This window comes from Aptenodytes forsteri, unplaced genomic scaffold (genome assembly GCF_000699145.1).
Source record: "Aptenodytes forsteri isolate BGI_AS27 unplaced genomic scaffold, ASM69914v1 Scaffold249, whole genome shotgun sequence".
NCBI classification, from domain to species: Eukaryota; Metazoa; Chordata; class Aves; order Sphenisciformes; family Spheniscidae; genus Aptenodytes; species Aptenodytes forsteri.
The window spans coordinates 2,845,021-2,856,012 of NW_008796188.1; the positions used below are offsets into that span (position 1 = coordinate 2,845,021).

At 53.6% G+C, this 10,992-nt stretch overlaps 1 protein-coding gene across 3 annotated transcripts in view; it reads left to right on the forward strand.

Moving 5' to 3' along the window:
• KANSL1 (KAT8 regulatory NSL complex subunit 1) overlaps positions 1 to 10,751 on the forward strand; it is an 83,149-nt gene extending 72,398 nt beyond the window's left edge. For 2 of the 3 annotated variants that reach the window (XM_009287902.2, XM_009287903.2), the window contains 8 exons: positions 816 to 1,001; positions 1,417 to 1,578; positions 1,904 to 2,055; positions 4,480 to 4,598; positions 5,842 to 5,899; positions 6,520 to 6,632; positions 9,173 to 9,419; positions 9,905 to 10,751. In XM_009287902.2, the coding sequence (XP_009286177.1) occupies positions 816 to 1,001; positions 1,417 to 1,578; positions 1,904 to 2,055; positions 4,480 to 4,598; positions 5,842 to 5,899; positions 6,520 to 6,632; positions 9,173 to 9,419; positions 9,905 to 10,153 (1,286 nt within the window). In that variant the 3' untranslated portion in view covers positions 10,154 to 10,751. The remainder of the gene's footprint in view (positions 1 to 815; positions 1,002 to 1,416; positions 1,579 to 1,903; positions 2,056 to 4,479; positions 4,599 to 5,841; positions 5,900 to 6,519; positions 6,633 to 9,172; positions 9,420 to 9,904) is intronic. The other variant, XM_009287904.2, reaches the window with a different exon arrangement.
• The last annotated feature ends 241 nt before the right edge of the window (positions 10,752 to 10,992 follow it).

Below are 10,992 nucleotides of genomic sequence, written 5' to 3' on the forward strand. Positions count from 1 at the left end.
GGGGTGGGGTGAGGAGCAGAGAAGGCCTTGACTCTGTGTCAGCACTGCTCAGCAATAACGAAAACATCCCTGTGTTATCAACACTGGTTCCAGCACAAATCCAAAACACAGCCCCATCCTAGCTACTATAAAGACAATAAACTCCATCCCAGCCAAAACCAGGACAATCAGTTACCCAGGTAATTACCCGTGAGTTCGCCTGCTCACAGATGGCTGCGTGACCCAGCCCCTGCCTGGGGAGCTCCTGGGGAGCAGCAGCACTTCTGCTCTTTGAGCCTCTGAAGCGTGCTCACTTAGCACAACTTTCGTTAGATGATTGAGATGCCACATCAGGCAGATTAACGTCATACAGTACTTGGTTGGCTTTTGGCTTGACCTGAAATTGAGGATTTAAGCTGAATTTCTCTCTTCCAGCCCCTCCCTCTGTAGATTTGCTGCGCTGAGATATTTCAGATTCTTGGAAGTCAGATCTGAGATAGCAGAATTGAGCGTGGCAGTACATGAGATACCTTCAGTGGTAAAGACGCATGGTTTTTCTGACAAAGGCTTCATTCTCCTGCCAGGATATACTTGGGCTGTGAATACTGTAGGAATGTGGTTCTCTCAAAGAGCTTCAGATTAGAAATGTTGGGTCCTAACGTTGCAGGTCCTCCCTGAAAGCAAGGAAGGCGTAGGCAAGCCTGGGTTTTACAGTCAATGCCTGTATGTTTGTCGAGGGCTGTTCTTATTGGGAGACTGGGAGAGGATTGTGGTACCACAGCTTTCTGGTGCATAATTTAGTTAATTTGAATGCCGTGTTTCATATCCCTCTGCAGATGTGCCGACGAGCCTGCACTTCCACAGCATGTTGAAATCTCAGTGGCAGAACAAACCCTACGAGAAAATGAAACCTCCCAAAAAGCTCTCGCTCAAGCACAGAGCCCCCATGCCTACCAGCAGCCTGTCTGACCCTGCTCGCAAGGACCGCCACAAGCTGGTGAATTCGTTCTTCACTGCAGCCAGTAAGTGTCCTCCCTGCCTCCGCCGCGTGCAGAAACATTGCCCCGTCTTGTACCCGACAGCTGTGCAACCTGGGAGGAGAGAGGAGGAGGAGGATACCCTTCAAATTAAGCTCTCGGGGATGAGGCCATGGTATCGCAGGCCAGGGCTGAAAGTGAAGTGTGTGCAGGTTGTGAAGCTCAGGCTGGTCTCAGTTTGTAGGGACCTCTTCTCACTCGGTCTGAGGCTGTGCTCATGCTGGCACGGGCAGTACTACAGCTCGTTCTGCTCTGAGCACATCTCTCCAGCGCCCTGATGGTGTTGAGCCCGACCTGTCTGGATTAATGGAGCTGGTAAACTCTGCCCGAGTCTCCTGTGCCACCAGAAAGAGAGGTGAAAACTGGCGTTTCATAGCTCTTTCTCTGTTCCCCTCCTCAGAGCGCTCACATCAAAAAATCCAACCAGACAAGGCACACAGGCCGCCTTTAGACGATTTTATGGCCGTGTCCAAGGCCGAGAGAGCGCCAGAGCGCTCGCTTGTCCAGCCTCCTGCCTATGACAAAAAGCGATTGCGAGACTGCTCATCTGAGAGGAGTGAAGGTAGGCTCCCACGGCCAGGTCTCTCGGGGGGAGCTTGGGCTTTGCTGCATATCCAGCCTCTCTCCCCCTTCAGCCTCGGAGAAGGGGGAACGCACTGCTTCTGGGCCTTGTCGCCACCGCAGCAATGCCTCGTGTGCTCTAACTGCTTCTTTCCCCAGGGCCTCTCAAGCTGGCAGCCGCCATCGGAAGGTGCTTCTCTATCATGCAAAGTGCTCCTCAGCACTGGCCGTTTCTGGTGCACATGGTCCTTTTCTTATCCATCAACACCCCCCTTTGGTTTTTTTGCTAATGTCATTCTTCATTTTCTCCCACCCTCCTTGTGTAGTGTTGAAGCATCACACGGACGTCGGTGGCCCAAGCTACTTGTCAGCAGCTGCAACCCCCACACCTCACAGCCCTATAGCACGGCAACTGTCCACCTCCTCGGAAGGCTCTGCTCCTGCCAGCACGAGTTCACAGGGCACCTCCAGCACAGCTGTAAGTATCTAGTGCCTTTCTGGAGAGGTTTCTGAGCTCAGCTCCATCATGGGGTCTGAGCTTTTGAGCAGTTCAGGCCTCTTAGGCTTGAGAGTGCTTAGCATTTCTCTTACCATGCTGGACCCGTTGGTTCAGCTGATGGTAGGGTTGCTGGCCCTCTTTTTTACTCTGACTTTGGGTCTCCTGGGGTTCCTGGATTGACGGTGGCTGTGCAGAGAGCCAGTCAGCTGCAATTACAGGTTCACTGTCAGCTCAGTAACTGCTGGTAAACGTTCCTGTTCTCAGCAGTCCCCTGGCTTTGCTCCACGTCCGGGTTTTGGTTTCTGAAGTTGTCTAGGGGTGGCAGGAAGAGGAGTAGAAGAGCTGAACACCAGCAGTGTGCTGCTGCTGGTACAACGGTGCTTCCACTGAGATAGCTCTCCCTTCATGGCCTTGGTGGCGCTGGGCTGTAAGTGGGGTTGGGGCTGAGCCACAGGGCAGTGGTACAACAGCGGTGGTTGAGATCTTAACTTGCACCTATACGCAAGCTTCAGCAGTTGCTTGACTCATATTGTCTCCTGAGACATGCTCAGCCTCCCAAAATGCTGAAGGATGACAGGATTTGGGACCTTTATGAAGCTGTATCTAAAAGTTGTCAGTGAGCAGGACCATAACTCCCTCCCGCTGTGCTCTGGGACGGATCGATGATGCAGCTCCTCCGCCAGACGTCATCCATCCTCCCAGCGCCTGACCCACGTTAACAGAAGCCCTTGATTAAAGGACTGAATTCTGCTGAACTCTTAAGTGTCCCAGTGAAGAACCTGGCCTGTCTGACCACTCCAGTTGGTAGTTTGTGCCACAGCCTGAGCTGGATGTGACCCAGGCATAACGGAGCAAGTCTCCTCGAACCCCGATAGTGAAACCAGGGTGGTTAAGAGGCATCTGTCCGTGGCAGAGCTGAGGGCACCACTTCCAGCTCAACCTTGTGTGCCCTTGTCCTTGCTCCAAGCTTGTTGCTCTGGGGCTGCCAGGTCCCGGCTGGGTTTCTTCACTGCAGAGTGCTGTTGCATCATCAGTTGTGACATCAGTGAAGCATCCTGTGATGGCACAGGGCGTCTGAAGAACCCAACCAGCAGTGGTAGTTTGGCTTGAATGTGCTAGGTGTTTTGGAGAAGATGACAGCTCTTCTCAGCAGCTCTAGCATGTCAAGATGACATTTACTTGTGCTTTGCACACATGTCTTGGTCTTCTCTTGCTGCTTTTTCCGCTGCTCTTTCACAAGCTCATTCAGAAAAGCAAGATGAAGTGTCTTCCCTTCAGCAGCCGAGTCCTGCAAGAGCATTGTGGGCACTGGGGTCCGGTCTCTGGGCTCAAGGGTCCAGGTCCTGGGTTCGAGTATCCCAGTCTGGTGCAGATTTGCATGTGCTCTCCAACCGGTGGGTCAAGCCACACTGTTGATGGTGACACGTTGGGATTTCCTTGCCACTGTGGCAATAGTTGCCCACCCACTCCATCCTCATCCAGCTTCACACGAGTCCTGGGGTTTGGCTGTGGCAGGTCCCTGGCAGTTGGGTTCCCGCATGTTTTTACACTAAAAGCCGCAAGGATCAAAGGAGGCGGAGAACGTGGTAAATTGCAGGTGAGTCCGTTAGGAGGACGGGCCGTTTACGTATCAAGCTGATCCATGAGGATTCGTGTCACTGTACCAGCAGTGCTGCTGTCACAGGTGTGGGGGAGGTTTTGGGATAGACAGATGGTAGGAAAGCACCCAGCGTTCAACCAGGTTTAAACAGATAAGTGTGGAGCTTATTTCTGTCTTAGAAAATCTATTCCAGTCAAAAGCGCGATACAGATGGAAGCTGTTAGGCTCTTAGTACAGCTGTCACAACCTGAGATGAACTCCTGTCTGGCTGCTTCATGTTCCTCCTCTGTCACAGTGTCACCTGTGGTGGGTCCAGACCCCTGCAGGGACATGAGCAGGGGGGCTCTTTCCAAACAGGATGGTTTTTCCCTCTTTCCTGATGGTCTCATTACTTTCTTTGTGTTGGCGGTAGGGAATTGGATTATATGGGAGACTTTTCTTCTTGCTGGGTCAGTTTAGCAGCCGGATCAATCTCCTGATCCGCCTGGCTGTGCAGTGGCTGGTGCCAGTGTGGCGATGGTGGCTGAAGCTCAGCAACCCTTGCTCACCTTGCTTCTGGGCCTGCAGGACCACTGCAGCCCTTGCCCTTGTTTGTGCTCTACAAACTAAGGATTTTTTGTTGGGAAGAGGACTTCCAGCAAGCAGTAGGTGAACTCCATTCTGATGCAAATTGCTGTTGGTTCTGGAGTCTCCATAGGTCATACGAGGCCATTTCGTATGAGGCCACGTCCTTTTTCCATCAGTGACTTAACGTGACAAAACCTACAACCCTTTCTCACGTGGTTCTTGTCTTCTTGTTACAGCAGCCGAGGAGGAGGAGAGGCGAAAGTTCATTCGATATTAACAACATTGTCATCCCAATGTCCGTTGCTGCAACGACTCGTGTGGAGAAGCTGCAGTACAAAGAGATCCTCACACCCAGGTACGTGCCTGATCCCTGGCTCCAGCGGGGCTGTCGCCTCCCAGGCTTTTACTGTGCAACTGTCCTGTCAGAAGTTCAGCCCTGGCCTAGGGCTTTGCTCCCAGTGGCTGCTAATGCTGGCGAGGAAAGGGGCTCTCGTCTTCCTTGAAAGTAGGAGAAAGTTTGGAAAACTTCTGATCATACCATTGATGCAGACTTGCGGAGTTAGGGAATACGTTGTCTGAGTGTCCCTCGTGCATGAAAGCCAGCTGCCCTGCTCAGGTCTCTTTGTGCAATCTAAAGTCATCCCGGTTGTCCTCTGTCCCGCTGTAGAGCTGCTGAGCATGTTGAGCCAAAGGTCCTGGTGGTTTTCCCAGCTCTGCACGTGTCCGGGCTGGGTGGTGGGTGCCTGGGCTGGGTTAACGCTGCAGTGCAGGAGGGCCGCCGCCTTGGGTCGCACCGGCCAGGAGAAACACTCCCATGCCTGGGCAGTGGTGGGAATCAGAAGTTTTCTCTGCCCAAGCCGAGTGCGAGGAGGTGAGCTGTCGGCCCTTGTTCGGACGTTCTTGGATTAACACCGTGGATGAGATCAGTTGCTGGTTTTCACACCCAAGTGCTTGGTGGGAGTGTGCCGGCTTGCTGCAGCACTGGTGCGGCTTCTTCATCCAAACTGCCCGGTTTCCAGTCCTTCTTTTCCCTCCCAGTTCTTCAGGTCTCTTTCCCAACTTACCTCTTTCTTCCTCCTGGTCCTACATGCTCTTCCCAGGCCCCGTTCACAGCGGGGCAGGGAGGGAGCCTGTTGCTGAGCCAGAGGAAGAGGAGGAAATGCTGCAGCATCTGCTTTGCTTCCTCTGCCCTTGGCAGGCTTCAGCCACGCTGCCAGACCAGCACCAGGAGCTGGGCAGGGAGGCAGAAGGGAAGGGCTGCAGCGGGAGGACGCTGGTAGCCTCGCTCTCCATTCCTGACCCTCCCAACGTGGAAGGACGTCTCCTGCCTGTCCCCCAGCGATGCGCTCAGTGGGTGTGAACCCACTGCAAAAAGATGTGCTCAAAATGGAGCAGGCTAACCGTTGTCTGACAGCACAGGAGGGATTTTGGTAGACAAATGTGGCCACTTGGCTTAAAACTGAGCCTAAGTTATGTTGCTCATCATGGCAGGCTTGTACTTTTTCTTTCCCAAAAGACAGCGTTAGTGTATGCAGGGCATGTGCTGCTGTGCTTGGCTGTGCCTGTGATTGACTGCCCTCTGACGTTGTGTGTTGCAGCTGGCGTGAAGTGGATATCGGTGCTCTGAGAGCGAACCCTGATGAAGACAATGAGGAGGTAAGACGAGTTTTATTTGCGAGGTAACGTGGGATGGGGTTGGTAGCAGCTGAAGAGTGTCCACGGAGGATGCCAGAAGGGAGTGGACACAGGGACCTCAGCAGGGAGGTGCGGAGTCTCTTCCTTTTTTGCAACAAAATGGCACAATTGGCCTTGCAGAAACCAGCCTGGTGCCGGTTCCTTTTCAGGAAAGGCGTGATAAGGCAAAAGTTGGATTAACTGGCTGGGTACAGCTGAATCTGAGGTCTAATTGCTGTCAGGAGACCTCTCTGGGCAGCAATCTTTTTATGGAATAGTATAATCAAGAAATCATGACCAGTCACACCGCTGTAGTTACTGTTTTAGCTAAACCAGTGATGATGGTATTTCCTTAAACCTCTGTGTGAGCGCTTTCATTCTGGGATAAGTGGCTTTCCTTTGATTTTTAGTTCTTAATCTCTTCCTAAGCAATGCAGGCTCAGTTTAACAAGGTGCTCTTGCACTCGCTGATAGCACCTGCCTCCCTCTAGACATAAACATCTATTTAAATTCATGCTGTAGCTAATGCTGGAAAAACTGCACGTAGATGTGTGTTTAACATAAGAAAGCTCTGACCAAGCCCTGTACCGTTCCCTTTCCAGATCGAGGATTTGTCTGATTCGGCTTTCGCTGCTCGGCACGGCAAGTGTGAAGAGATGGAGCGGGCCCGGTGGCTTTGGAGCACGAGCATGCCCCCGCAGCGGCGGGGCAGCAGGTACGCCTGCCGGCACGGTTCCTCGCCACTGCCTCGGTGCTGGCAGGGGCTGCCCCAGCGCACCAGCAGCGCTCAGATGCAAAGAGGGTGCAGTGGGTTTCTCTTGGCCAAGGTGACGTTCCCAACAGAGTGGGATGCTCTTGGGAGCAGGTTGTGGAGGCTTCGTTAGATGGGCTGATCCATGAACGTGGTTAAAAGCTTGTGCTGGTATTGGAAAGTTTGATCACCATCCACAAGAGCAGCTTGTAGGAGTGGGGCGTAGTCTTGCTTAGGTGGGGGTAAAGTTACACACCAGTTAAGTTGCGGACAACCAGCTCTTGCACCGTCTGTTTGGATTCTGCTTTCTCAAGCACTTTCACCGCTCTAGAAGTGTGGAGGCTGGTGCACCAGCCTGGGAGTCCAGAGAAAAACAAAAGGGCTGAGCTGGGCGTCCCTCGTGCAAGAACAAGGAGCAGTGGTTGTTCTCAACGTTATGCTGTCTTATCACATCTCTGCTCGACTGCTTCAGCAATGCCATTTCTCTGCTCCATTTATATACGTGTCCTTACCTCCCTCTGATCACTTGACACTTGATTCCCTTTCTGCAGTGCCTTTTTGTGAGTGGGTGTCTAAAACCGCACACAGTTTCCAGCTGTTGATCTCATCATAAACCTGCATAAGAGATTCGCTCTTCTCCATTTGATTTCCGATGCTTTATTTGGTTTTGAACCACTCTGCTCTTGGGCAGAAATGTGTGCTGAACTACAACTGCATGCAAACATGCACCCGGTCGTCTTAGTCTGGTTGTGGTTTCGGTTTAGCCCTGTCAGGTGTGTGCGATCGTGCAAGGTTGTTTCTGCAAGAACTTCTGCAAATGCAAAGGTAGCATCTGTCAAATTCCATTTGCGCTGCTGCCACCTCGTTTCATCTGCAGCCGCGTTTCCCGGAGCTGGTGGAGTGTGGGACATTTTGGTGTTTCTTTGCAAACTTCTTCAGCCGGTTTCTCACATCTGATAGCACTTCACCATGACTTTGTTTCTCTAAAGACCCTCTTGTAAGGACGTTGGTGAAAGGTGCTGCGTTGAGGTCCTGGCTTGGTCGTCGAGGTGAATTCAAACTTCACCTCATAGGTTTAGAAATGCTGGTGGGAAAGGACTTCCAGAGGTCTCTGGTCCAGCCTCCTGCAGGACTGCTGCCAGCAGAAGACCAGGTTGGCCATGGCTTTGTCTGGCCATGACATGAACGCTTCCAAGGACGGAGATTCCCCCAGAACTGGGGCCAGTATTCCAAGTGCAGCTCCCCAGCAGGGAGAGATGGGGATGTAAGTGTCCCTGCTCCGCTGGCCGCGTTCCTCAGCGCAACCCAGGACGTGGTTTGCTGCGTTTGTGCTGAGAGTGACTTGGCCAAGTTCAGCTTGGCCATCGCCACGTCCCGAGCTCCTCCTCAGCAGGATCCTTGCTCGGTCCCTCAGTTCCCAGCCTGGGCTGATGCAGGGGTTGTTCTCTGCAGCTGCTTTAGTCTTTCTTTAGAAATGTTTGGAGCCCCTCATGGCCTGGCAGCTTCTTGTTGCTGTGATTCAGCCAGTACCTTGCTCCTTGCCTGTGGAGTCCCTGGGCCAGGTAATAACCGGTAAACACCGAGGTGAACGCGCTTAGTTTCTCTTAAATGTCATTCTCTTTGTGACCCGCTCCAGCAGATCTGCCAAGCGTCTTGTGGTCTTCCTCCCGCACGCACGTAACAGATTGGTTTGGTTTTTTACTGTAGCAGCTTTCAAATTGCATCTTGACTCAGCACATCGACCCCGTCTAGCTTGCTGCGGGTGCAGCTGGTTTATTAGTCTAATTGGGGCTGGGTTTGTATGTTCTGATGAACGTTTCGGCCAAGGTAGATTTTGGAATCTGATCCTTGGCAGTCCTCGACTGCCACTTGCTGTTGCAGTTCATCTTGAAGAGCTGCACACAGATGTGGGGACTCCAGTTAAGTTTCTCCGTTTGCAGCCTGTGGGTGTTTTAGCTGGGAATCTGTAGGTGCTCAAACGGTCTTAATTCTTGGTTTAAATCTTCTGAAGTCTAGGGGTTTTACAGTGCTCCTCCTACGCCCAACTGTTGAACTTGCTGCATTTTCAGCACTACTGATTCACTACGCTTGGTTCTTGAACCGCCTGGTGTCACGTGGCGTGCGGATGGTGGAAACACTTGGAGAAACCGATTTTGAAGTGTCTGATTTCATAGGGTGGCTTCTCATCGTGGTATTTATGCAGCGCTCGCAGCGTAGGAGATGTGTGGGACACGTAGCCTTAGGAGAGCAGCGTCAGCGCTGCAAAGCTGCATCGAGACAGCGGAGATGGCACAAAGATGAGCCTGGATGAGTTTAACCTCTGGGCCGCGGCATTCCCTGCCTGTGTGTGCACCAAATCCCCGTGGCGTTCCCCACCGTACGGCTGCTCCCGAGGAGGGGGCGGTGGAAGGGATCGTAGGGTGGCAGCGAGTGGCCTGAGCCCCTGTATCGGTGGGAGCGCAGCTGGGACTGAAACCAGGCTCTCAAATGTGTTCCTATCTCAGGTCTTACAGATCGACAGACGGACGGACGACCCCCCAGCTGGGGAACCCCTCGACTCCCCAGCCGGCATCCCCTGACGTGGGCAACTGCCACTCCCATTTGGAGCTGTCCCACACCCACTCACCGCGCAGCCCCATCAGCCCCGAACTGCTCTCTGCCCCCCTCACCCCCCTCTCCCGTGACTCCATGCGGCTTCTGTCCAGCGAGGACACCCGTTGCTCCACGCCCGAGGCCGGCCTTGATGAGCAGGTGGGTGCTGCCTCTGGTTGCGGCCGTTTGCTCTAGTTTTGTTGCTGGAGGCTGGCGGGGCAGGTCCGAGCGCTGCCTGTCGCCGTGTCACTGCAGTGACCGCTGCAGATGGGCATGAAGGTAAATCTGATGCTCAGACTTGGCTGTTTTATCCTCCTCGCTGTGGGGAAACAGCTTGGAAACCTGCATGTGGGCAATTCTGTCCAAACGCTCGGCCGGACGGGATGTGGAGCGTGGGGCCGTTCGGCACTGGCAGCAGGATGCTTTTCCAGCGGTTGGTTGAGTTTGGAGGCTGCCGCGTCCTCACCACGTGTGCTAAAGCTTTCCGTGCGCTGTTAACGAGGCTAGGCTAAGTCCGTGGCTGGCACGGCACCGTGGAGCTGCCTGCTCCGACCGCCGCTGCGGGCAGCCGGAGTCGCGCACGGAGGGGGAGCAGATGAGCTTTTCCGGAGGATTTTCCATAGCCTGGTGTCTCTTCCCTTTAGGCTGTGCAGCCCTGGGAGCGACGCACCTTCCCACTCTCGTACGATCCCAGGACAGAGTGCGAGGACCAATCTGACCCCCAAGACCGGTTGTCGCGCTGCACCCGGCGCACGTCGGGCAGTAAATCCTCCCGGGAGACCGATGGCACTTCTGCTTTGCCCAACCTGGCCAGCCTCAAGAGCCGAACCCCCCTGGCGACACCCTCCTCCTCCTCTTCCTCCGCAGCAGTTCAGCGGCCAGCGCACAGATAGAGACATACGGGAAGACATGAGCAAAACCAACACACAGAACTAACTCTTGGCATTAAAGCTTCCAAAATCTGCGTTTGATATTCAAACATCCTGCCGGGAATTTTCACAGTTTTTAGTGAATTTAAGGAGTTTAGAAACTGTTTTTTGTTTTCTTTTTTTTTTTTGTTTTCTTTTTTTTTTTGTTTTTTTTTCTTCTCCATGTTTCCTTGTCACACGAATGAGAGCCCCCAGATTCCTCCCAGCGGAGTGAAGCCTCGGGAGGGGAGCAGCCCACCAGACCCCCCCTCCCTCTTTCCTCCCCTCCCTTCTTAGGTGTATAAAACTAGAGCACAGGATTTAGCTGACTAGCAGACTTCGGGGATAGTTTTTTCTCAAGCAAAAGGGTGTCTTTTTCTCTTAACCCGCTACCCCCCCTCCCTGAAAGGTTTTAGTGGAGTGAAATTAGTGGTGAAAAGTGATGTCTTGGGATTGCAACCTTCACTAGCTGTCCGTCTGTCCTCACGTGCAGAGTGCCCACCCTGCACTTCCACCCTCCGGCGTTTTCCTCCCCTAGGTTGTAGTTCCAGGTATCCCGAGGGATGACTCTGCCCCCCCACACCTCCCCGATCTCCCCTCTGCCCCCGGGGCCGCCCGCCAACCTCCTCCTTCCCTCTCTGCTGGTTTGGGAGCAGCCGTTTGCCGTGCCGAGGTCTGGCTGCCCTGTCGGTCGGGGGAAAAGGAAGGACCCTTTTAGCCGCTTCACGCACAGCTCCGCGTGGGAGGAGTGGGATTTCGGAAGCAGCCTTGTGCACACCTTGCGTGTTTCTCCTGGGTCGAAGGCAGGGAGGGGGAGAGTCCCC